Source organism: Anomaloglossus baeobatrachus, assembly GCF_048569485.1.
Source record: "Anomaloglossus baeobatrachus isolate aAnoBae1 chromosome 5 unlocalized genomic scaffold, aAnoBae1.hap1 SUPER_5_unloc_3, whole genome shotgun sequence".
In the NCBI taxonomy this organism is placed as follows: Eukaryota; Metazoa; Chordata; class Amphibia; order Anura; family Aromobatidae; genus Anomaloglossus; species Anomaloglossus baeobatrachus.
The window spans coordinates 338,867-366,229 of record NW_027441806.1 but is presented as its reverse complement, the minus strand read 5'-3'; the positions used below and the strand labels follow the sequence as shown (position 1 = coordinate 366,229).

Genomic DNA, 27,363 nt, shown 5'->3' with positions numbered 1-27,363 from the left:
TACAATCTGCACTTGAATTCTGTTGTAGAGGTTTCATTTCAAATCCAATGTGGTGGCATGCAGAGCCCAACTCGCGAAAATTGTGTCACTGTCCAAATATTTCTGGACCTAACTGTATATAATTGCCTTATTCTGTCTGTCTTGCTCCAAAATTGTGTCGTTACAGTGACATTGTGTCCTTACAGTGACAACCGTCAGATTGGCCGCTGGGCTAGGCCTGGCCCCGCCCCTCCACACGGATTGGCCGCTCGGCTCGGCCTGGCCCCCCCATGGATTAACCGTTTGGCCAGGCCCGCCCCCGCACACGATGCCTGCTAGGCCACGCCCCCTGCACGTGATGCCCGCTAGGCCATGTCCCCTGCACGCGATGCCCACTAGGCCACGCCCCCTGCACGCGATGCCCGCTAGGCCACGGCCCCTCACACTATGCCCGCTAGGCCACGCCCCCTCACACTATGCCCGCTAGGCCACGCCCCCTCACACTATGCCCACTAGGCCACGCCCCCCTCACACTATGCCCGCTCGGCCACGACCCCTCACACTATGCCCGCTCGGCCACGCCCCCCGCACACGGGCACCTGTACACCTCCCCCCAGGACAACTCCTCCCATTATACTCCTCTTTCCCCAGGACTACTCCTCCCATTATACTCCTCCTATTATAATCCTCTTATTATACTCCTCTCTGAGGGGTTCGCAGCATGGGGGATGGAGCACGATGGGGAGTGCAGCATGGGGGATGGAGCACGATGGGGGGTGCCCAGAAAGGGGGGATGAAACACGATGGGTGCGCAGCATGGGGGATGGAGCACGATGGGGGGTGCAGCATGGGGGGTGGACCACAATGGGGGGTGCCCAGAATGGGGGGATGAAACGATGGGGGGTGCACAGCATGGGGGATGGAGCACGATGGGGGGTGCGCAGCATGGGGGATGGAGCACGATGGGGAGTGCAGCATGGGGGATGGAGCACGATGGGGGGTGCAGCATTGGGGGGTGGACCACGATGGGGGATGCCCAGAATGGGGGGATGAAACACGATGGGGGGTGCGCAGCATGGGGGATGGAGCACGATGGGGGTGCGCAGCATTGGGGTGCGCAGTATGGGGGATGGAGCACGATGGGGGGTGCGCAGCATGGGGGATGGAGCACGATGGGGGATGCGCAGCATGAGGGAAGGAGCACGATGGGGGGTGCAGCATGGGGGGGGTGGACCACGATGGGGGGTGCACACCTCCCCCCAAAACACACACCGCCACACACGCACCGCACAACACACCACACACACACACACACTGGGAACCACAAACACCGCCCTACACAGACACCCACACACACACAGACAATGCTGCACACACACAACACACAAACACCGCGGCACACACAAATATATGCACATACCGCGCAACACACACATTGCACAAAACATACCTCCCCCAAAACACACCCACGCACCCCACACACACACACCCACACAAACCGCGCAACACACACAGCACCACACACACACACACACAACGCTACAGACACACAGCGCTCCACAAACAATACAACGCAACACCTAAACAACACCGCTCTCACACACCCCCACCCAGACAACACCCAGAACATTTATAGCGCCTACACAAACACTTGGCAACTACACACAACAACATCTATATATATAACAAAAATCATACATTAACTACACAATACGTAAATTCTAGAATACCCGATGCGTTAGAATCGGACCACCTTCTAGTTTATAATAAGTATCAATAAATCACGATGTTTCTTAACACCCCTCATGCAAATGCAGCATTGATAAATAGTACAACCTGCTATGCAGCATACAATATTGACCACATAATACAAAATATGATAAAGTATAATGTGCAGGCTTGAGCAGAGCCTTAGATATAATATGGTATGTTAAGGGAGACTATAGTACCTCAGGGGTCACAGGCTGTCGTTTGGAGTAACAGTGGTCTAGTGGACCTTTTCTAAATGGCCTGTTTGTAACAGTCTAACAGACAATATAAGGGACACTTTTTGAGGACCACAGTAACACAGACAAAGCCAGGAGGTACAAACCCTGGTCAATACGAGCATATATTCATATATACACATAAAGTGCAGTAATGAGCACAGGCAGTATGAGCAAACCCCTGAATTCAAAGAGCATAAGAATGAGGCTCACTGACTTCGCCAGTTCAGGGCAAGGCAGGTTGAAACCAATTACACTATCTTGTACGGACAATGTGTGTGAGTCAACCCTTGAAAAACCGCAGTGCTAATATCAGAACTAGAGATTAAATGCCATAGTCAAGGCCTGCAAATGTATGATGCAAACAAAGAGTGCAATAATACGCACAGGCAAAATGCACAAGCCCTAAATACTATAGTTGTGTGGGCTAGCCGAAACAGTATTTAGGCACACCCTATTCAGTGGTTCAGGGTGATGCCAGTTAGACCCATACTCACTATCCCAAAGTGGGAGAAAACCTATGCAGCAGGGTATCAAGAGGGGTGGGTTTTTGGGCGATGTTACCCCACGCGTATCGCCCCCATGCAGGAGGCTTCCTCAGGGGAAAAGACAGACGTCTGTGTTACTGTGGTCCTCAAAAAGTGTCCCTTATATTGTCTGTTAGACTGTTACAAACAGGCCATTTAGAAAAGGTCCACTAGACCACTGTTACTCCAAACGACAGCCTGTGACCCCTGACGTACTATAGTCTCCCTTAACATACCATATTATATCTAAGGCTCTGCTCAAGCCTGCACATTATACTTTATCATATTTTGTATTATGTGGTCAATATTGTATGCTGCATAGTAGGTTGTACTATTTATCAATGCTGCATTTGCATGAGGGGTGTTAAGAAACATCGTGATTTACTGATACTTATTAGAAATGGTTTTTGGCTTGGGGATACATGTCTGCCTTTAAGTGTTTTTAACTGTCTTTTGGTGTGCCTTGACTCCCAGTGAGGAGATCTATGTATTTTTCCTTTTTGTAATAAAGATTTCCAATTTTACATGATACAATCTTTTGGTGATCCCTTGATAGGTATACTCTTTCTCTCTTCTGTCTCGTGCCTTATCGTATACCTGGAGATCCCATAGGGTGGTGCCCTTCCTCTCCATATATTGTCTCTGAGTTATCTACACTTTACATTTATAATTAGTAAGAAAATTATTAATTTTTTAGATTTAAGTATATTTATTGAAAATGGAAAAATTGAGACCAAAACATATAATTAGCCCACGAATAGTAACATCTGTATTTCCTTAACAAGTTGCCATCTTCCGAGTTGGCTTTTAAATGTCCCCAAAAGCCAATTCATTAGGGCATATAGAAATTGCAGTAGGCCAGAAGATTTTGAAGTTGAAGCGAAAAAACTGGTAAATAAATTTGAGGAAAAAAGTTATAATAAAGGGTTCCTAAATAAAGTATATACAGAAACAAACCCCAAGGGACAATTTATTTAAGCAGAAAAGAAAAAAATCCGGGTCAGAGAAAATTGAAAAAATTGAAAACCTAGATATCCCCATAATTTTACAGTATACAGGGTAAACGGAAATTTTAAGAAATGTAATAAAAAAGTGGCTGACCCCCACCTTGCCATGTACCTCAATTTGGTATGTTTTTTCATCTGTTTTTTATTTTGACAATTGGTGTCTGTTCACAATCAGCCATCAGGCCCTGTCCACAGGCTATTTATTTCATGCATCATTTGCTTGGGCCTGTCCCGCCCACAGCCATGATTCAGTCATGGCTACAGAATTGAAAAGCACCAGGTAGGTGCTGCTATAAACAGTTCTACTTTTTCATATGTGAGGCCGTATGGCACATTTTATATATAAAATATTTTAGAGTAGGACTGCCCCAAAGAAATTTTCCGTGATGTGGCGCGGTAGCTCAAGAAATTGCAAATTTTTTGCCAAAAATCTCAAATTTATAATAGTACAGTTGGGAATTTTTAGTGCAGTACACACCTTATAATACATGCTATTTTGAGTTTAGCTGGCTTTCTTATTTTTTTTGTAATAAAAAAGTATTAGAGTTTATTAAAGGAAGATAAAATGAGGAATTAATCCCTCTTTATCCAAAATTTGTGTATAGAAAGGCTAATAATTTGGGGAATTTGATAGCACCTACCATATGAAGACCTAATAACACTCAGTGTAATAAGGGTGCTATCTGTAAAGGTACCGTCACACTAAGCAACTTACCAGCGATCCCAACAACGATAGGGATCGCTGGTAAGTTGCTAGGAGGTTGCTGGTGAGATGTCACACTGCGACGCTCCAGCGATCCCACCAGCAACCTGACCTGGCAGGGATCACTGGAGCGTGGCTACACCAGTTGCTGGTGAGCTCACCAGCAACCAGTGACCAGCCCCCAGCGCCGCGTGGAAGATGCTGCGCTTGGTAACTAAGGTAAATATCGGTAACCAACCCGATATTTACCTTGGTTACCACCGCACGGAGCTACACGTGCAGAGAGCAGGGAGCAGCGCACACTGAGCGCTGGCTCCCTGCTCTCCTAGCTACAGCACACATCGGGTTAATTACCCGATGTGTGCTGCAGCTACATGTGCACAGAGCAGGGAGCAGCGCACAATGCTTAGCACTGGCTCCCTGCTCTCCTACTTACAGCACACATCAGGTTAATTAACCCGATGTGTCCTGCAGCTACATGTGCACAGAGCAGGAGCCGGCAGCACAGGCAGTGAGAGCGGTGGAGGCTGGTATCGAAGGTAAATATCGGGTAACCAAGGACAGGGCTTCTTGGTTACCCGATGTTTACATTGGTTACCAGCCTCTGCAGAAGCCGGCTCCTGCTGCCTGCACATTTAGTTGTTGCTGTCTCGCTGTCACACACAGCGATCTGTGCTGCACAGCGGGACAGCAACAACTAAAAAATGGCCCAGGACATTCAGCAACAACCAACGACCTCACAGCAGGGGCCAGGTTGTTGCTGGATGTCACACACAGCAACATCGCTAGCAACATCACAAAAGTTGTTCGTTAGCAGCGATGTTGCTAGCGATGTTGCTTAGTGTGACGTGGCCTTAATATGAATGGCTACTAGCCTTGTAAAAAATGTATTGTTTGCAAAAAACGTAACAAATAAAAAAAGAAAAAACTTTATGAAAGGTAAGGAAAAAGTTATCATTAGTGATTTAATCACATTCCAAATAAAAGGTGTAATTTATTGTATAGAGTGTCCCTGTCAGGAAAGATACAATTAGACCCCTGTATAAAAGAATTGGGGAACATATTAGAAATGTGAATATTGAAAACCCCAGAATTATAAAATTATCCTTTATTATAACAAAGCTAAAATTGACTCACAGACATAATAAACACATTCAATGTCTCAACTGGGTTCAGCAGTTAGGGGGTAAGTGAGGAAATAGCAGTGCACAATTTATAAAGATATTCACATTATAGATATTAGAGGGTTTGTGTACAATTCATACTAATATTCGATTTTTGCCCTCCAAACCCCTGCTAAGCTCACTGCCAATCAATGTTATAGGAGCTGACTATAGAGACAAAAAGATTTTTCGTCTCTATGTCCAGTTCCAACCTTTACCCAGTTATAGACCTATAATATATAACCACAGATATCCAGATATCACCCCTAGTAACCCCTATTGATGTTTTCATTGACTGCAATTCAATATCCATATCACAGTCTTAATTAAAAAAAAAAAACACAGAGGAAAAGCAGGGATGATCTTCAAAATTGGGTGCAACCTGGAATACCTTCAGGTTATTCCCAACAGAACCAAAACCCAACATATAGTGCAAACCCATCCATTGAACTGTTGATTTAAATATCGTGCACACCATGAAATGCCAAAAGAGGTCACTCCCTACAGGACAGAGACTTAATATCGGCCTAAGACCGTCATCTGAACTGTTAACTTAGAAAAATTTCCATAGTAAAACAAATTGTCTCTCCAGTAAAGGAGACAAACTCTAGCACAGCGCCACCTATTGGAAGTAGCGATCCTAAAAGTCACAAGTGGATTTTTGACAATCCTTTGCAATATGACTCAGGATATATAAGCCAGATCAGAATCCCAATTTGCAGACACGGTGTTTCGGGGTGCTTGCCCCTCGTCAGTGCAAAGTATGGGGGTGTCTGATCTGGCTCATGAGAAAGCTATGTGGGGACCACGGGGGAACACTATTCTCCTTAAGGAGACTTTGCAAGCCAGTCTGGCTGCCAGGTAAGGGGACTTATAGCTGCAATGCCCCTAAAATTCCACGGGGGAACACTATTCTCCTTAAGGAGACTTTGCAAGCCAGTCTGGCTGCCAGGTAAGGGGACTTATAGCTGCAATGCCCCTCTGGGAAATATTCAAATTGTCTCTCCAGTAAAGGAGACAAACTCTAGCACAGCGCCACCTATTGGAAGTAGCGATCCTAAAAGTCACAAGTGGATTTTTGACAATCCTTTGCAATATGACTCAGGATATATAAGCCAGATCAGAATCCCAATTTGCAGACACGGTGTTTCGGGGTGCTTGCCCCTCGTCAGTGCAAAGTATGGGGGTGTCTGATCTGGCTCATGAGAAAGCTATGTGGGGACCACGGGGGAACACTATTCTCCTTAAGGAGACTTTGCAAGCCAGTCTGGCTGCCAGGTAAGGGGACTTATAGCTGCAATGCCCCTAAAATTCCACGGGGGAACACTATTCTCCTTAAGGAGACTTTGCAAGTAAAACAAACACACACATATATGCCACAGATGGTATAAAATAAAAAGTCCAATAACCACAACTTGTTCCTTGATAGGATTCTTGATAGATGAATAATTTATCACACATCCACTGGAAATTATTCTGAAGGGAAATATTTTTAAAAATATCCTTCTTCACAGAGGTAGATTTCAGAAGCGTGATATGTCGCAGGTTCCTTCTGGTAATGGTTAGACACTCTGTGCTTGATAGCTTCACACTCTTTAGGATACAATTTACTCCTTACACCTCGACGCGTTTCCCCTCTTGTATGATAAAACCAAAGGGTTCATCAGGAGGTTTTATTGATCCATGAGTTTAATATCAATATTCAGTATGGATCTAGAAAAGGGAGAGAGAAATATATACAGTCTCTCAATAAAGATGAAACATACTTCTTAATATATACATAAGAAGACTAATCCATTAAGGTCTTTAGCTATATAAAGCTATAAAATAGTCCCACTATTTTAGTGTTTAGGGAAAAAGATAGAAATTCCTGAAAATCAGGATAGTCCCCAAACCATTAGATACTGTGATTATCCCACTTCACATATATAAATGATCACTTCACCATTATAGGTCTACTCCATATAAAATAAAATGGAGAGCCCAAAGATACATATATATATACCACTGTCGCCCCAAAACTGCATAGGATAAACCCAGTCAGCTGATTCCAAATACACAAACAAGTACAACCAATGTCACTTACCCCAAACACCTCAGATAAAGTGTAGAGTGCCGGATAGGACCACTACATCGATAGTTCAGGGGTCACTTTATCTGAGGTGTTTGGGGTAAGTGACATTGGTTGTACTTGTTTGTGTATTTGGAATCAGCTGACTGGGTTTATCCTATGTAGTTTTGGGGCGACAGTGGTATATATATATGTATCTTTGGGCTCTCCATTTTATTTTATATGGAGTAGACCTATAATGGTGAAGTGATCATTTATATATGTGAAGTGGGATAATCACAGTATCTAATGGTTTGGGGACTATCCTGATTTTCAGGAATTTCTATCTTTTTCCCTAAACACTAAAATAGTGGGACTATTTTATAGCTTTATATAGCTAAAGACCTTAATGGATTAGTCTTCTTATGTATATATTAAGAAGTATGTTTCATCTATACTGAGAGACTGTATATATTTCTCTCTCCCTTTTCTAGCTCCATATTGAATATTGATATTAAACTCATGGATCAATAAAACCTCCTGATGAACCCTTTGGTTTTATCATACAAGGGGGGAAACGCGTCGAGGTGTAAGGTGTAAATTGGATCCTAAAGAGTGTGAAGCTCTCAAGCACAGAGTGTCTAACCATTACCAGAAGGAACCTGCGACATATCACGCTTCTGAAATCTACCTCTGTGAAGAAGGATATTTATAAAATATTTCCCTTCAGAATAATTTCCAGTGGATGTGTGATAAATTATTCATCTATCAAGAATCCTACCAAGGAACAAGTTGTGGTTATTGGACTTTTTATTTTATACCATCTGTGGCATATATGTGTGTGTTTGTTTTACTATGGAAATTTTTCTAAGTTAACAGTTCAGATGACGGTCTTAGGCCGATATTATGTCTCTGTCCTGTACGGAGTGACCTCTTTTGGCATTTCATGGTGTGCACGATATTTAAATAAACAGTTCAATGGATGGGTTTGCACTATATGTTGGGTTTTGGTTCTGTTGGGAATAACCTGAAGGTATTCCAGGGTGCACCCAATTTTGAAGATCATCCCTGCTTTTCCTCTGTGTTTTGTTTTTTTTTAATTAAGACTGTGATATGGATATTGAATAGCAGTCAATGAAAACATCAATAGGGGTTACTAGGGGTGATATCTGGATATCTGTGGTTATATATTATAGGTCTATAACTGGGTAAAGGTTGGAACTGGACATAGAGACGAAAAATCTTTTTGTCTCTATAGTCAGCTCCTATAACATTGATTGGCAGTGAGCTTAGCAGGGGTTTGGAGGGCAAAAATCGAATATTAGTATGAATTGTACACAAACCCTCTAATATCTATAATGTGAATATCTTTAGAAATTGTGCACTGCTATTTGTTCACTTACCCCCTAACTGGCTGAACCCAGTTGAGACACTGAATGTGTTTATTGTGTCTGTGAGTCAATTTTAGCTTTGTTATAATAAAGGATAATTTTATAATTCTGGGGTTTTCAATATTCAAATTTCTAATATGTTCCCGAATTCTTTTATACAGGGGTCTAATTGTTCTGCCAATGTATCTTTCCTGACAGGGACACTCTATACAATAAATTAAACCTTTTATTTGGAATGTGATTAAATCACTAATGATAACTTTTTCCTTACCTTTCATAAAGTTTTTTCTTTTTTTATTTGTTACGTTTTTGCAAACAATACATTTTTTACAAGGCTAGTAGCCATTCGTATTACAGATAGCACCCTTATTACACTGAGTGTTATTAGGTCTTCATATGGTAGGTGCTATCAAATCCCCCAAATTATTAGCCTTTCTATACACAAATTTTGGATAAAGAGGGATTAATTCCTCATTTTATCTTCCTTTAATAAACTCTAATACTTTTTTATTACAAAAAAAACAAGAAAGCCAGCTAAACTCAAAATAGCATGTATTATAAGGTGTGCACTGCACTAAAAATTCCAAACTGTACTATTAAAAATTTGAGATTTTTGGCAAAAAAATTGCAATTTCTTGAGCTACCCCGCCACGTCACGGAAAATCTCTTTGGGGCAGTCCTACTCTAAAATATTTTATATATAAAATGTGCCATACGGCCTCACATATGAAAAAGTAGAACTGTTTATAGCAGCACCTACCTGGTGCTTTTCAATTCCGTACCCATGACTGAATCATTGCTGTGGGCGGGACAGGCCCAAGCAAATGCTACATGAAATAAATAGCCTGTGGACAGGGCCTGATGGCTGATTGTGAACAGACACCAATTGCCAAAATAAAAAACAGATGAAAAAACATACCAAATTGAGGTACATGGCAAGGTGGGGGTCAGCCACTTTTTTATTACATTTCTTAAAATTTTCGTTTGCCCTGTATTCTGTAAAATTATGGGGATATCTAGGTTTTCAATTTTTTCAATTTTCTCTGACCCGGATTTTTTTCTTTTCTGCTTAAATAAATTGTCCCTTGGGGTTTGTTTTATTTCTGTATATACTTTATATAGGAACCCTTTATTATAACTTTTTTCCTCAAATTTATTTACCAGTTTTTTCGCTTCAACTTCAAAATCTTCTGGCCTACTGCAATTTCTATATGCCCTAATGAATTGGCTTTTGGGGACATTTAAAAGCCAACTCGGAAGATGGCAACTTGTTAAGGAAATACAGCTGTTACTATCCGTGGGCTAATTATATGTTTTGGTCTCAATTTTTCCATTTTCAATAAATATACTTAAATCTCAAAAATTAATAATTTTCTTACTAATTATAAATGTAAAGTGTAGATAACTCAGAGACAATATATGGAGAGGAAGGGCACCACCCTATGGGATCTCCAGGTATACGATAAGGCACGAGACAGAAGAGAGAAAGAGTATACCTATCAAGGGATCACCAAAAGATTGTATCATGTAAAATTGGAAATCTTTATTACAAAAAGGAAAAATACATAGATCCATAGATCTCCTCACTGGGAGTCAAGGCACACCAAAAGACAGTTAAAAACACTTAAAGGCAGACATGTATCCCCAAGCCAAAAACCATTTATAATAAGTATCAGTAAATCACGATGTTTCTTAACACCCCTCATGCAAATGCAGCATTGATAAATAGTACAACCTGCTATGCAGCATACAATATTGACCACATAATATAAAATATGATAAAGTATAATGTGCAGGCTTGAGCAGAGCCTTAGATATAATATGGTATGTTAAGGGAGACTATAGTACCTCAGGGGTCACAGGCTGTCGTTTGGAGTAACAGTGGTCTAGTGGACCTTTTCTAAATGGCCTGTTTGTAACAGTCTAACAGACAATATAAGGGACACTTTTTGAGGACCACAGTAACACAGACGTCTGTCTTTTCCCCTGAGGAAGCCTCCTGCATGGGGGCGATACGCGTGGGGTAACATCTCACCAAAACCCACCCCTCTTGATACCCTGCTGCATATGTTTTCTCCCCCTTTGTGATAGTGAGTATGGGTCTAACTGGCATCACCCTGAACCACTGAATAGGGTGTGCCTAAATACTGTTTCGGCTAGCCCACACAACTATAGCATTTAGGGCTTGTGCATTTTGCCTGTGCGTATTATTGCACTCTTTGTTTGCATCATACATTTGCAGGCCTTGACTATGGCATTTAATCTCTAGTTCTGATATTAGCACTGCGGTTTTTCAAGGGTTGACTCACACACATTGTCCGTACAAGATAGTGTAATTGGTTTCAACCTGCCTTGCCCTGAACTGGCGAAGTCAGTGAGCCTCATTCTTATGCTCTTTGAATTCAGGGGTTTGCTCATACTGCCTGTGCTTATTACTGCACTTTATGTGTATATATGAATATATGCTCGTATTGACCAGGGTTTGTACCTCCTGGCTTTGTCTGTGTTACTGTGGTCCTCAAAAAGTGTCCCTTATATTGTCTGTTAGACTGTTACAAACAAGCCATTTAGAAAAGGTCCACTAGACCACTGTTACTCCAAACGACAGCCTGTGACCCCTGAGGTACTATAGTCTCCCTTAACATACCATATTATATCTAAGGCTCTGCTCAAGCCTGCACATTATACTTTATCATATTTTGTATTATGTGGTCAATATTGTATGCTGCATAGCAGGTTGTACTATTTATCAATGCTGCATTTGCATGAGGGGTGTTAAGAAACATCGTGATTTATTGATACTTATTATAAACTAGAAGGTGGTCCGATTCTAACGCATCGGGTATTCTAGAATTTACGTATTGTGTAGTTAATGTATGATTTTTGTTATATATATATATATATATATATATATATATATATATATAGATGTTGTTGTGTGTAGTTGCCAAGTGTTTGTGTAGGGCGCTGTAAATGTTCTGGGTGTTGTCTGGGTAGGGGGGTGTGTGAGACTGGTGTTGTTTGTGTGTTGCGTTGTGTGTTGCATTGTTTGTGGAGCGCTGTGTGTCTGTAGCGTTGTGTGTGTGTGGTGCTGTGTGTGTTGCGCGGTTTGTGTGGGTGTGTGTGTTTGGGGTGCGTGGGTGTGTTTTGGGGGGAGTTATGTTTTGTGCAATGTGTGTTGCGCGGTATGTGCATATATTTGTGTGTGCCGCGGTGTTTGTGTGTTGTGTGTGTGCAGCATTGTCTGTGTGTGTGTGGGTGTCTGTGTAGGGCGGTGTTTGTGGTTCCCAGTGTGTGTGTGGTGTGTTGTGCGGTGCGTGTGTGGCGGTGTGTGTTTTGGGGGGAGGTGTGCACCCCCCATCGTGCTCCTTCCCCCATGCTGCGCATCCCCCATCGTGCTCCATCCCCCATGCTGCGCACCCCCCATCGTGCTCCATCCCCCATGCTGCGCACCCCCCATCGTGTTTCATCCCCCCATTCTGGGCATCCCCCATCGTGCTCCATCCCCCATGCTGCACCCCCCATCGTGCTCCATCCCCCATGCTGCGCACCCCCCATCGTGTTTCATCCCCCCATTCTGGGCACCCCCCATTGTGGTCCACCCCCCATGCTGCACCCCCCATCGTGCTCCATCCCCCATGCTGCGCACCCCCCTTCGTGTTTCATCCCCCCATTCTGGGCACCCCCCATCGTGCTCCATCCCCCATGCTGCACTCCCCATCGTGCTCCATCTCCCATGCTGCGAACCCCTCAGAGAGGAGTATAATAGGAGGATTATAATAGGAGTATAATGGGAGGAGTAGTCCTGGGGAAAGAGGAGTATAATGGGAGGAGTTGTCCTGGGGGGAGGTGTACAGGTGCCCGTGTGCGGGGGGCGTGGCCGAGAGGCCATAGTGTGAGGGGTCGTGGCCGAGCGGGCATAGTGTGCGGGGGCGTGGCCTAGCGGGCATAGTGTGAGGGGGCGTGGCCTAGCGGGCATAGTGTGAGGGGGCGTGGCCTAGCGGGCATAGTGTGAGGGGCGTGGCCTAGCGGGCATCGTGTGCGGGGGGGGCGGGCCTGGCCAAACGGGTAATCCATGCGGGTGGCGGGGCCAGGCCGAGCGGCCAATCCGTGTGGAGGGGCGGGGCCAGGCCGAGCCCAGCGGCCATTCTGACGGTTGTCACTGTAAGGACACAATGTCACTGTAATGACACAATTTTGGAGCAAGACAGACAGACAGACAGAATAAGGCAATTATATATATAGATGGTTTTTGGCTTGGGAATACATGTCTGCCTTTAAGTGTTTTTAACTGTCTTTTGGTGTGCCTTGACTCCCAGTGAGGAGATCTATGTATTTTTCCTTTTTGTAATAAAGATTTCCAATTTTACATGATACAATCTTTTGGTGATCCCTTGATAGGTATACTCTTTCTCTCTTCTGTCTCGTGTAGATAAAACTCATTAACACTTAATTTTTTGCAAGAGTCGTAGTACCTGGGTACTAGCCTTAAGATATGCCGGCAATAATGAAACACATTTTTGGAGATGTGTATCAATATATTTGGATAAATTGTCTGTCAGACAGCCGATCCATGATATTATAGGGCGTCCCGGTGGATTTTCTGATGATTTGTGGATTTTTGGTATGTGGTAGAATACAGCTATCCTAGGGGTCTGGTTTTTAATATATGTAGCTTCTTCCTTATTCTAAATTTTTAATTCAAAACCTTTTTTAACTAAGACATTTAATTCTTCATTATACTGACGTGTAGGGTCCTTTTTTAGGACTTCATATGTTTTCCTATCCCCCAGAAGTCGAGCTGACTCCTTTTCATAATTCTCTAGGTCCCTAATTACAATACCACCCCCTTTGTCTGCTGGGCGGTTAACAACACGTCTGAATAATCGTTTTGAGGATGAAAATTTGATTTACCTTTTAAGTCAGTATGTTTCACATTAGAATTGAATTGTTAGGGATTTGATTCAATATAAGATTTTTCATGAAATTTTTTTTAACGCTAATTTCTTCATAAATTGTTTAATTCCAATAAAGGCTTGGAATCGATTGAAATTTGTGGTGGGTGCAAATTTCAGACCTATCTATAATAATGTTGTTTTATTTTTGGTTAGATTGTATTGACTAAGATTAAAAAAATTTTGAGGGGCCTTTACTATCTGGTTGTCTGTTTTCTTTTCGGTGAGTTTCCCTCCCCTCGCGGTTTTTCTTCCCATTATGAAAAAATCCAAAGTGGTGGGTTTAGTCTTTAATTTATTTGAATTATTGTTGGCCCCCATATATTTTTGTATTCCTAGGGGGGATCCTCGTGTTTTTATTACGTCTATTAATATTAACGTTTTGTGATGTACTTGGTTCATTTGCATCTCCTAAATTAGGAGTACGTATGTCTATATTAATATCTGTATTGTTAATTTGTTGGGTATTGGAATCATTAGTTTGAATTACAATGGGAGTTAGCGGTATATTAGGTATATTATTATTTGTTTGAGGGCTCTGTAGTAGGAAGTCCACCGAGGTTTCATGTACAGAAAAGTCTAATTCTTCCACCTCACTTTCCCTTTCTGGGGAACACTCTCTCGTCAATAATTTCATATTGATTAGTTTCTATTGTACTCCTCCTATTGTGCACTTCGGATGCCCCTAATCTGAAATTTGTTTTATTGCAACTTTCGGATGAACCTAAGTCTCGTCAAAATTTTTTCTCTTTTTTTTTTTCCATAATTTTTTTTTTTTAAATATATACGTTTTGAGATATTTTTGGATAAATTAACATCTGGGTGGTTTTTATATGATTTGATCTCTTTGAATAATTGGAGGATCACATTTTTACTCCTTTTTAATTGAGTTTTTCTTTTATCAATAACAAACTGAACTGTCTGTCTTGAGAAACTTTTCAAGAGTTAATATTGACATTGATGGAAATTTGTTCAGACTTTGACTTCTGCGACTATTGAAATATATGTAATATCATACTGTGTTTTGCAGCTATCAGCCGCCGGCCGGGGATTTTATTTGTGTGCACATATATTTTATTTGTAGCTGTGCCACAAATATTTTATATGCGCATCATTTAGTTATTGATCTTTATCAAACAATAGATTAATAGTTGTTTGAGTGTCTATAACTATTTTTGGTGGAAAAATAAAGAACAAAAATTAAAAAATTTAAATATCTCCGTTCGGTCAAGTTACCCTATTTTACCCTATCTATATCCTTTTTTAATAACTTAAAGTGACGCAGATTACTATAAAATTATTACTTTATTTCACTTTTATACTTTTCTTAAGAGCAGCTACCACAGAACTATCAGGAAAAACAAGAGGAGACAACCACCGCAGACCACAGCCAGGAACAACTATAAACCACACCGAAAGCACACCAGGGTGAGGTTTATAAAGGAAGTCAGAGGCTGGCAACTGAGAGGAAAAACCTGACAGGTTCCCAGGGTCATAGAGTCTGCTGCAGCAGAAACAGAGAACTGTCAGATAACAAACACGTTCTGCCAATCTCTGGGATTTTCCAACACTTGCTGCCAATGGATTGTCAGCCAACCGAGACACCTATGTGACAGCCCCTCACTATTTTTCTGCGAAATGTCTACAGCTCTGCCTTCACTCCAGAGGTTCTGAGGCAAAATCATAACATCTAAACAATATAGATAGGCATAAAGAATATATATTTTACAAGCATTTATTAACAAAACAGCAAATTTTGAAATGCAATTATATACAATATGATATATTTAAGAGTTCCTATCTCCAATCTGGGGATGCGCTTTTTAGTAACTAAACAAATCAAAAAGGTCCATGGAGCCTCTGTCAGGAGTCTCGACACAGAAAATAGCCAGATATCCCTCCTGGAAGGACCTAGCCAAGGAGTGGCTCTTTTTAGGATACCACCATATTAAGTTGCCCTTTTAGTCAATATGCAGCTCTTGACGAGTTTAAAGATATGACAAGGGAAATACCAAGGCGGGGTATTTCTGGCTATTTTCTGTGTCGAGACTCCTAACAGAGGCTCCATGGACCTTTTTGATTTGCATACTTCTCAGGGGGCAATGCACCTAGGATTTCACTGTGTTGAGCGCCCTTGCTGGCTGCCGGCAGTGTTTTCTAGCTGGTCTTCCCGAGATCAGTGATTGTTTGATCTTTTTAGTAACTAAAGCAGTGGGCAACCTGAAATTAGTCAAATTTATAAATATAATCCAGTATCAAAACATTTTACAAATGTTCCTAAAGGCTCTCAAAATATCCAACTTACTAGCAAAGTTGAGCCCGAACTTCTAGTTTGTGGGATCTCAGTGTGCAGAGCGGGATCCCACAAATCTCTGCAGCTGCTCTAAACACGAGAAATTCCTCTGTCAACTAATCCAGCGAGGTCCCTTACACTTTAAGGTTTTAGTGAATTGCTTAAGAAGGATGCCGCAGAGCTGGGGTCGAAGAGCTCACGCTTTCATTATCAGTGATCGCTGAGGGTTGTGGGATCTCACAACCTGGAAGTTCCTTTTGGGGGACATTAGGGACACTTCCAAAAGTTTTGGTACTGGATTATATTTAGAAAATTCACTGATCTGAAGCTCTCCACTATATTAGTAAATAAAAAAAGGCAGCCACAGATTTGTGATAAGCACTATTTAAAGGGAAAGCCATCATTGCGCTAGAAATTGGGGGAGAGTACCCCTATAACAGTGTCAGCAGCAGATCCTCACATATCAGTGCGGCATGACCACATTTTTTGCTTCAATCTTTCTCCCTATTTTCCTTCTACAAAACCCAGGTATGTCTTATGGTCCGAAAAATACGATAAGTTTAAAAAGAAAGAAAATGGTACTCACCAATTCTTAAGGGTACCTTACACGCTGCGATATCGGTACCGATATCGCTACAGAGCGTACCCGCCCCCGTCGGTTGTGCGTCACAGGCAAATCGCTGCCCGTGGCACACAACATCGCTTACACCCATCACACGGACTTACCTTACCTGCGACGTCGCTATGGCCGGCGATCCGCCTCCTTTCTAAGGGGGCGGTACGTGCGGCGTCACAGAGACGTCACACGGCAGCCGTCCAATAGAAGCGGAGGGGCGGAGATGAGTGGGACGAACATCCTGCCCACCTCCTTCCTTCCTCATTGCGGCCGGCCGCAGGTACGAGGTTGTTGCTTGTTCCTGCGGTGTCACACATAGCGATGTATGCTGCCACAGGAACGACGAACAACCTCGCTACTGAATACACAACAATTTTTGGTAAGTGAACGATCTCTCACATACCAACGATTTTTGGCTATTTTGCGATCGTTTAATGTCGCTCATACGTGTTACACGCTGCGACGTCGCTAACGACGCCGGATGTGCGTCACAAACACCGTGACCCCGACGATATAACGTTAGCGATGTCGCAGCATGTAAATGGCCCTTTACTTGAGCAATTGTAGCCAATTTTTGGATAAAACTCTTTGAATTATGGTACATCATGATGGCTTCTCCCGTGTGACTCATCTGACAACAGGATCTGATTAATGATAAAAAACATTTGGTAAATTCTGAAAGTAAGAATGGCTGCTCCACTCTGTTGGATTTCTGATGGTCGGAAAGACTTTATTTACCTGTTAAACATTTCAATTATTCACGACTTGAAAAATGTTCCTTACCTGTGCGGCTTCTTCCCATGTTTAACAAGATCGGATTTCTGAGAATAACATTTTCCAAATTGAGAATATAAAATGGTTTATTTTGTGTGATTTTTTTGATGGTAAACAAGACCTGATTTCCTAGTAAAACATTTACCACATTCTGAGCATGAAAATGTCTTCTCTCCTGTGTGAGATCTTTGATGCCTAACAAGATCTGATTTCTGAATAAAACATTTCCCACACTCTGAACATGAAAATGGCTTCTCCCCGGTGTGAGATCTTTGATGTACAACAAGTTTTGATTTCTGAATAAAACATTTCCCACATTCTGAACATGAAAATGGCTTCTCCCCTGTGTGAGATCTTTGATGCCAAACAAGATCTGATTTCCGACTAAAACAATTCCCACACTTTGCACATGAAAATGGCTTCTCCCTAGTGTGAGATCTTTGATGCACAACAAGTTTTGATTTCTGAATAAAACATTTCCCACATTCTGAACATGAAAATGGCTTCTCCCCTGTGTGAGATCTTTGATGCCAAACAAGATCTGATTTCCGAATGAAACATTTCCCACACTCTACACATGAAAATGACTTCTCCCCTTTGTGATTTTTCTGATGTCTAACAAGGTGTGATTTCCGAATAAAACATTTCCCACATTCTGAACATGAAAACTGCTTCTTGCCAGTGTGATATTTTTGATGCGTAACAAGATTTGATTTCTGACTAAAACATTTCCCACATTCGGAACATGAAAATGGCTTCTCCCCTGTATGAGATCTTTGATGGTTAACAAGATGTGATTGCCTGGTAAAACATTTCCCACATTTTGAACATGAAAATGGTTTCTCCCTTGTAGGAACCGTTTCTTGTTCGACATCCCTTCTGTAACTTTTATTTTGCTTAAAATTCTGTGATAAATCAGAATTTTGGACTTGCTTGAAAAGATCAGATGACAGAACTTTCCGAGGAAGGACTGGAGGTATATCTGGGACAACAACATGCTCTTCATATGTATCACGTGTGATACTTTTATCATCTGTTTCACATTCTGAAGATATTAGATGTCCACCTGAACTCCCAATACAGTCATCTGCTAAAAATAAACACAATGTTACTAGTTTTTAATGATATCTTGAAAGTACATTTATTTTTTTATACCATAACATCAGAAATCAAATTAGGGAAAAATTCATTCTTAGGGGTACTTTGCACGTTGCGACATCGCTACTGAGATGTCGTTGGGGTCAAAATCGAAAGTGACGCACATCCAGCGCCAGTAACGACGTCGCAACGTGTAAACCTAGATGCACCAATAAACGATCGCAAAAGCGTCGTAAATCGGTGATCTGTGTAGTGTCGGTCATTTCCATAATTTCGCTGCAGCGACAGGTACAATGTTGTTCCTTGTTCCTGCGGCAGCACACATCGCTGTGTATGAAGCCGCAGGAGAGAGGAACATCTCCTACCTGCCTCCACCGGCTATGCGAAAGGAAGAAGGTGGGCGGCATGTTTACGTCCCACTCATCTCCGCCCATCCGCTTCTGTTGGCCGCCTGCCGTGTGACGTCGCTGTGATGCCGCAAGACCCGTCCCCTTAGGAAGGAGGCGGGTCGTCGGCCAGAGCGACGATGCAGGGCAGGTAAGTGCGTGTGAAGCTGCCATAGCGATAATATTCGCTATGGCAGCTATCACAAGATATCGCATGTGCGACGGGGGCGGGTAAGAGTTATTACACCTCACCCTAGAGATCCTCTTCCGGCTTACTGGAGAGGTGAGAGATTCTGATGACGTCACATTACACCATTCTTATCTATGGGAATAACAGATGGACAGAACTGGAGAGGTGAGGACTCTGGAAATGTGTGGAGTGAGATTTATTACTGTGTCTCTCCATAACCAGGATTACACAGTAGTGAAGAAGACCTCTAGTGAGCGCTGTCAGGCCCCTGTGTCTGAGGGATGGGGAAGACCCCTGAGCCCAATCACGGGGCCTCCACCTCACCCCCCGATACATGAGGACATCAATGACCAGAAGATCCTAGAACTCACCTACAAGATGATTGAGCTGCTGACTGGAGAGGTGACACTGCTGGGAATGCTGGGACATTATACAGTAACGCTATGAAGGGATCGGGGGTGACTGTATCATTGTATGTGTCAGGTTCCTATAAGGTGTCAGGACGTCACCGTCTATTTCTCCATGGAGGAGTGGGAGTATTTAGAAGGACACAAAGATCTGTACAAGGATGTCATGATGAAGGTTCCCCAGCCCCTCACATCACCAGGTAATAGACAGGACTAAATACACACGGCCTATAATTATCTGTATGTAAGGAATGAATTCAGTCCCTGTATGTGTCTCCTCCAGCTCTATCCAGTAAGAGGACAACACCAGAGAGATGTCCCCGTCCTCTTCTCCCACAGGACTGTAAACAAGAAGATCCCGATGTTCCTCAGGATGTGTTTCCTCCAGCTCTATCCAGTAAGAGGACAACACCAGAGAGATGTCCCCGTCCTCTTCTCCCACAGGACTGTAAAGAAGAAGATCCCGATGTTCCTCAGGATGTGTTTCCTCCAGCTCTATCCAGTAAGAGATTTCTACTCATGTACTTTCTGCACTAATTTTGTGTTTACATTTTAAGGTTTTCTGCTCTGTGTTTTTTTTTTTTCAGCTGTATTTTCTTTGCTTCTGCTTCTTCTGCTGTTTGTTTCTAGTCCCTTCTCTATGTCGTTATGAAGGCAACTCAAAGACCTGCAGAGGGTTCATGAATACTCTGTTTCCCTAAAAATATGCCCTCGTTACAGTCAGGGCCAGCATTGGGAGGAGTCAAACTGTGCAATTTTTTAGGAACCCGTCTCTTAAGGCCACTTTACACACACAGATAAATCTTTGGCAGATCTGTTGTTGCAGTGAAATCATGGACATATTGTTCCATTTGTACACAGCCACAAATCTGGCACTGATTGTCCACAATTTCACTGCAACCACAGATCTGCCGCAGATTTATCTGTGTGTGTAAAGTGGCCTTTACGGTCACCATCAGTTGCATTCGGAAGTTGATTGTTTAAGGACCTCTGATGAAGTCATGTGACATGATGTAACCAAAGGTCTCTTAATTGCAGGAGTCTAAAAGAATTGAACAGAAGACAGGCTGGCATGCTGGACTGGCATTAGGGAAAAGGGAGAGAAAACTGGGCAATTTCACAGGGCCCCCATTTTCCTAGCGGCCTCAGTGTTTATATGCCGATTAGGACTGCTTAAGAACCTTTTTGACATCACGTCATGTGACCAAAGGTCTCTTAATTGCACGAGTCTAAAGCTGAAGAGGAGACAGGCTGGTGTGTGTGTGTATGTGTGTGTATGTGTGTGTGTGTATGTGTGTGTGTGTGTATGTGTGTGTGTGTGTGTGTGTGTGTGTGTAGATAGCTAGATAATAGAAAAAAAGACTACAGCCGCACACTGAAATACCACATTTTTAAACTACCATAAAATATCTAATAAAATTATTGCTTTAGAGAATGTGAACTACTGGCAAACTACTCTGGAAGGATTGGAGACACCTACAGAAGGAGATTTGACACCTAGAACCTGATTCTTCAAAGCAATTATGCTAGAATTTTGATAGAAATCACTTTTCAATCAATTTTTTGTGCAACACAGAGTTGTGAAAAAAGATTGTGTGACTAAATCATCATGGCGCGTTGTGCTGACACCAATCGTATGTCCTTCAGCTCCCAGCAGTACAAGCAGACATGGCCTCGCCATGGCCTTCGCCACTGCGAATAATCTGACTATCAAGCACGTGACTGTGATCGGAGGAGGTCTGATTGGTGTCGGGATAGCACAGGTAGCTGCAGCAACCAGACACACTGTTGTTTTAGTGGACCAGACTGATGACATCTTGAAAAAGTCTGCAAAAAGTATTGAAGACAGCTTGAAAAGGGTCACTAAGAAGATGTTTGCAGACAAGCCTGAGGCTAATTCACAGTTCATCAGCAAAACCCTCTCAAACTTCAGCACAAGCACAGACCCAGCGGCCGTGGTGCACAGCAATGATCTGGTGGTGGAAGCCATAATAGAAAACTTGAAAGTGGAAAAACGCACTAATCAAGACACTGGACAAATTTGCACCAGAACACACACATTCTTATTGACATAGCCAACTCCACAACTAGGCAGGATCAGTTCGTAGGGCTGTATTTCTTTAATACAGTACCAATGATGAAGCTGGTGGAGGTCATTAACCCCTTCACGACCTTGGACGGATCTATCCGTCCATGATTGTGTCCCGTTAATCCCCGCCCCCTGCCGCGGGCAGGCGGCGTGGATTGGCACACATATCACCTGTTTTCAACAGCTGACATGTGTGCCTGCTAGCCGCGGGTGGAATCGCTTCCACCCGCGGCCATTAACCCCTTAAATCTTGCTGCCAAAGTCTGGCAGCAAGATCTAAATGCGCGCGGCCATGTTTTTTACTTACCGCCGCCCCCACCGGAAGTCACGTGCTTTATCTCGTGACTATTGGTGGTTGCCATCGTAGCACAGGGTCATGTGATGACGCCTGCAGCTACGAAGTTTCACTTTCGTTTTCCCTCGGCCGAGAGCAGAGGGAAAAACAAAGTGACTGAATCTGCTGTTTACGGCTGTATTGCTGTGATCAGCAGATAGATAATAGCGATCGGATTGCTGATAGCTATAGCCCCCTAGGGGGACTAGTAAAATAAAAAAAAAAGGTAAAAAAAAAAGTTTTAAAAAATAAAAAAAAACAAAAAACCTAAAAGTTCAAATCACCCCCTTTCACCCATTGAAAATTAAAGGGTTAAAAAATAAATAAATATACACATATTTGGTATCACCGCGTTCAGAAATGCTCGATCTATCAAAATATAAAATCAATTAATCTGATTGGTAAACGGCGTAGTGGCAAAAAAATTCCAAACGCCAAAATTACATTTTTTGGTCGCCGCAAGTTTTACGCAAAATGCAATAACAGGCGATCAAAACGTAGCATCTGCGCAAAAATGGTACCATTATAAACGTCAGCTCGAGGCGCAAAAAATAAGCCATCACTGAGCCATAGATCCCAAAAAATAAGAACGCTACATGTTTCGGAAAATGGCGCAAAACGTGCGCCACTTTTATTGGACAAACTAGTGATTTTTTTTAACCCCTTAGATACATGTAAATGACTCGCCCACCCCAGGGCTGTGGGACACCCGGTGCCGGGCCGGACTAGTCCGGGGGTCGTCAGTGGTGGCGGGGCCCGACTCCGTTGCCCTGGTGGGTGTCAATTAAATATGACTAGGTGAATAAAGTTTGTGTTCGTGACGCCACCTGTGGTATGCGGCTATTAAGCCGCCGCTGCTGTATGAGGCCTCCGGGGTGATGGAATGGCAGCAATGGTGGTACTTCTCCCCACAGGTGGAGCGGTGCCCCGGGGAACAGTTGGTGCTCGTGAGAGTCTATGGTGTGATGTGTGAATAATACGGTGCAGGGCCGACAGGCAGTGAAAGAAACAGGCACAAACAGTAGTCTCGTTACCTTCTCCTCTTTTACTTGGCAGAAGTTTAGTCCAGGGAGACCGTCACAGATGGTAAAGATGATCCGGCCGGCCTGGAAGTGCCTGGGGGTGATCTCTTTGGCCAGTTGAGTATGAGGCCTGCTCCCTGATCTTTCCTTTTCTTCTATAGGACCCTGCACTCTGAATTTAGCAATGGCCCTCTTGCTGCTGGGACCAGTGGTTCGTCCCTTTTTCTGTGTGGTAGGCTGCGCAGGCCCTCTCTGGTGCTTCTCTGCAGGAGTCCACACCGGGCCCTTGGGATGCAGCTGTACCTTCAGATTGCTTCTGGGCCAGGGGGCTTGCAGCTCTCCTGCCCTCCGGATTCGGCCACCAGGGAAGGATTTTATACCCTGGCAACCACAGACTCCGATGTCTGAGTCTATTCTGTGCCTCTCTGCTAATCTTGCTTCACTGGGCCAAGCTACTCCAGCTCCAGGCCCCAGTTCCACAAGACAGCACTACTCTGCGTCTGCTTGCTATGACTTCTCTCTACAGACTGACCACTAACTCCTCCCTCAGGCCAGACTTAGGGAATGCTCCCTGGAACTCCAGGTTCAGAGCTCCCCCTGCTGGCCTGAGGGAGAACTGCGTTGGATGTTAAACTTACTGGCCAATAGACCCCCCAATTACCTCCAAGCTCAGCATTAACCCTTTGGAGGGGCAATGCTGTTGTGGCGACCAGGTCCTGGGGCGCCACATAAACCTATACATGTTTGGTGTCTACAAACTCTCACCGACCTGAGGCATCACATAGATACATCAGTTTTATCATATAGTGAACACGGTGAATAAAACATCCCAAAAACTATTGGGCGATCACACTTTTTTTGCAGTTTTTCCACACTTGGAATTTTTTTGCTGTTTTCCAGTACAATATATGGTAAAACCTATGGTTTCATTTAAAAGTACAACTCGTCCCGCAAAAAACAAGCCCTCATATGGCAAGATTGACGGAATAATAAAAAAGTTATGGCTCTCGGAAGAAAAGGAGCAAAAAACAAAAACGCAAAAATGGAAAGTGCCCGGGGGCTGAAGGGGTTAAGACACCAATGACTAGCCAAACGACTTCTAACTCTCTCATGGACTTCAGTAAAGCACTAGGAAAGATCCCTGTGTCATGTAAGGACACCCCAGGGTTCATTGTTAGCCGTCTTCTGGTACCATACCTAATGGAATTCGTGCATCTTCATGAAAGAGGTCATGCATCTAAAGAAGAGATGGATGTTGCAATGAAATTGGAGGTCCGTTACCAAATCGGTCCTTTTGAGCTTTGGATTATGTTGGTCTTGACACTAGTAAATACACCATTGATGGTTGGTACCAGATGGAACCTGAAAACCCCCTTTTTGCCTCCAGTGAATTACTCAATAAGCTTCGAAAGAAGACCGGAGAAGGATTTTATAAAGGCAGATGGTTGGCCTGGCTGCACTGCAGAGATATATTTTTATAGTCTCTTATTTGTTTTGATTATGATGACCATTGTTGTTTTTACATTGCATGGTTTTCTCAGCACTTATTAACACCGAGTGCCTTACAGTCATGAGTCTCTATTTCATCAACATCCTTTTGTACCGCTGATTCCAAACATTGATACATCATAGCCATTCTACAGTCAATAAAAAATAAATGTAAATAAAAATAAATTGTGCGACTTTTGGAGGTTTCACGCCAATTTTAACCAGCTTCGCAAAAATGGACAGAGCTTGGTCAGAAGATGGGTGTGATGTCACCGCTTCTCTAATTCATAACAAACTGTGGCGTTCCCTATGCCAGAAATCTCACGCCAGTCCCTGATGTCATTTTTCAGTGTACATCTCCGGTCTTGATGAATCGGAGCGCTAATGTTTACCTGCACAGATAGCAAGACCATGCTACCTGCTTGGTTCCAAAGCCTAAGGATAGGCCATCAATCTTACAGTCCCGAACAAGCCCATTAAATATTTGGCTTCTGTCTCTATTATATTTTCATCTTCGAAAAAAACCCTTTTTGAAATTGTCTATGTTGTGGATCAATGTCACAACGAGATGCTTGCAGGCATCGCCAACTGTCATGGCAGCATCAGGATCTGTGGAAATTACACATTCTGGCACTCTTGCTTGCTAACTTCTCTGTTATCTGTGATCAGCGCAGGGAGACGCAGGCATCGAACCACATACTTAGTAAGACTAGCAAGTTATTCTCTGCTGGGCTCCTTGTTAATGTCTTTGATTACATGCTGTAGGGGAGCCAGTATCATTCGCTTCCCTTCTGTATATGCTGGCTGGATAATTCCATTAATGCCAGCTATAGTTTACCTATACAGGTCTGGTGAGGTGTTGTAATACAAACTAGTGGTTGTTGTGCATTATTGCTGTGAGCAGTTGTGGTGTTAACCCTTGTTGTCTTTTTGTTTCTGCCTTCCTTCTCTTGCTTTTCTCCTTAGTATCTCACTGTTTATTTCTGGGAGTTTGCAGTGTGTCTGAATTTTGGTTTTCCAATCTGTCTTAATCTGTATTTCCATCATACTCCTGCCCCTTTCTTCCACGTTCAGGGGTAATCCAGAGGTTAGGGATAGCCTAAAGTCTCCTAGCATGACGGAAAGTATAGTAGCCCCCTGTCCCTCATTACTCATTATCCTACAGTCACATTGCGACAATCAATCAGATTATTTACTGTAGCACATTCCAGAGAACTGGTGCTAGGAATGGGAGATCAGAATTAATGAAGATGTAACTCTTAGGTCTCGAAATTGGAAAACAGATTCAGAATAATTTGTTTCCTAATTTAATTTCTGATGTTATGGTTTAAAAACATAAATCTACTTTCAAAATTATATAATTAAAAAATAATAATATTGTGTTTTATTTTTAGCCGATGACTGTATCAGGAGTTCAGATGGACCTCTAATATCTTCAGAATTTAAAACAGATGATGAAAGTATTACACATTATACATATGAGGAGCATGCTGTTGTCCCAGATATACCTTCAGTCCTTTCATGGAAAACTCTATCATCAGATCTTTTCAAACAAGTCCAAAATTCCCATTTATCACAGAATTGTAAGCAAAATAAAAGTTACAGAAGGGATGTGGAACATGAAACGGCTCCTACAAGGGAGAAACCATTTTCATGTTCAGAGTGTAAGAAATGTTTTATTCGGAAATCAGACCTTGTTAAACATCAGAAAATTCACACAGGGGAGAAGCCATTTTCATGTTCAGAATGTGGGAAAGGTTTTATTCAGAAAATAAACCTTGTTACACATCAGAAAATTCACACAGGGGAGAAGCCATTTTCATGTTCAGAGTGTGGGAAAGGTTTTATTTGGAAATCTGATCTTGTTTGGCATCAAAGAACTCACACAGGGGAGAAGCCATTTTCATGTTCAGAGTGTGGGAAATGTTTTATTCGGAAAGCAGACCTTGTTAGACATCAGAAAATTCACACAGGGGAGAAGCCATTTTCATGTTCAGAGTGTGCGAAATGTTTTATTGAGAAAAGAAACCTTGTTAAACATCAGAAAATTCACACAGGGGAGAAGCCATTTTCATGTTCAGAGTGTGGGAAATGTTTTATTTGGAAATCACATCTTGTTTGGCATCAAATATCTCACACAGGGGAGAAGCCATTTTCATGTTCAGAGTGTGGGAAATGTTTTATTCGGAAATCACACCTTGTTAGACATCAGAAAAATCACACAGGGGAGAAGCCATTTTCATGTTCAGAGTGTGGGAAATGTTTTATTCGGAAATCACACCTTGTTAGACATCAGACAAATCACATAGGGGAGAAGCCGTTTTCATGCCCAGAATGTGGTAAATGTTTTATTCAGAAATCACACCTTGTTAGACATCAGAAAACTCACACAGGGGATAAGCCGTTTTCATGTTCAGAGTGTGGGAAATGTTTTATTCGGAAATCACACCTTGTTAGACATCAGACAAATCACATAGGGGAGAAGCCGTTTTCATGCCCAGAATGTGGTAAATGTTTTACTAGGAAATCAGGTCTTGTTTACCATCAAAAAGATCACACAAAATAAACCATTTTTATGTTCTGATTGTAGAAAATGTAATTCTCAGAAATCAGATCTTGTTAAACATGTGAAGAAGCCGCACAGGGAAGGAACCTTTTTCATGTTGTGAATAATTGAAATGTTCAACTGGCAAATCAAGTCTTGCCGACATCAGAAAACCAACAGAGCAGAGCAGCCATTCTTGCTTGCAGAATTTGCCAAATGTTTTTTATCATTAATCAGGTCTTGTTGTCAGATGAGTCACATGGGAGAAGCCATCATGATGTACTAGAATTCAAAGGGTTTTATTTAAAAATCAGCTACAATTGCTCAAGTAAGAATTGGTGAGGGAAAGAACCATTTTCTC

At 42.6% G+C, this 27,363-nt stretch overlaps 1 protein-coding gene across 1 annotated transcript in view; it reads left to right on the top strand.

Annotated features, from left to right (window-relative positions):
• LOC142259155 (uncharacterized) overlaps window positions 1-27,037 on the top strand; it is a 118,875-nt gene extending 91,838 nt beyond the window's left edge. The window contains exon 5 of the mRNA XM_075331660.1: window positions 26,161-27,037. Coding sequence (XP_075187775.1) covers window positions 26,161-27,023 — 863 coding nt within the window. The 3' untranslated portion in view covers window positions 27,024-27,037. The remainder of the gene's footprint in view (window positions 1-26,160) is intronic.
• The last annotated feature ends 326 nt before the right edge of the window (window positions 27,038-27,363 follow it).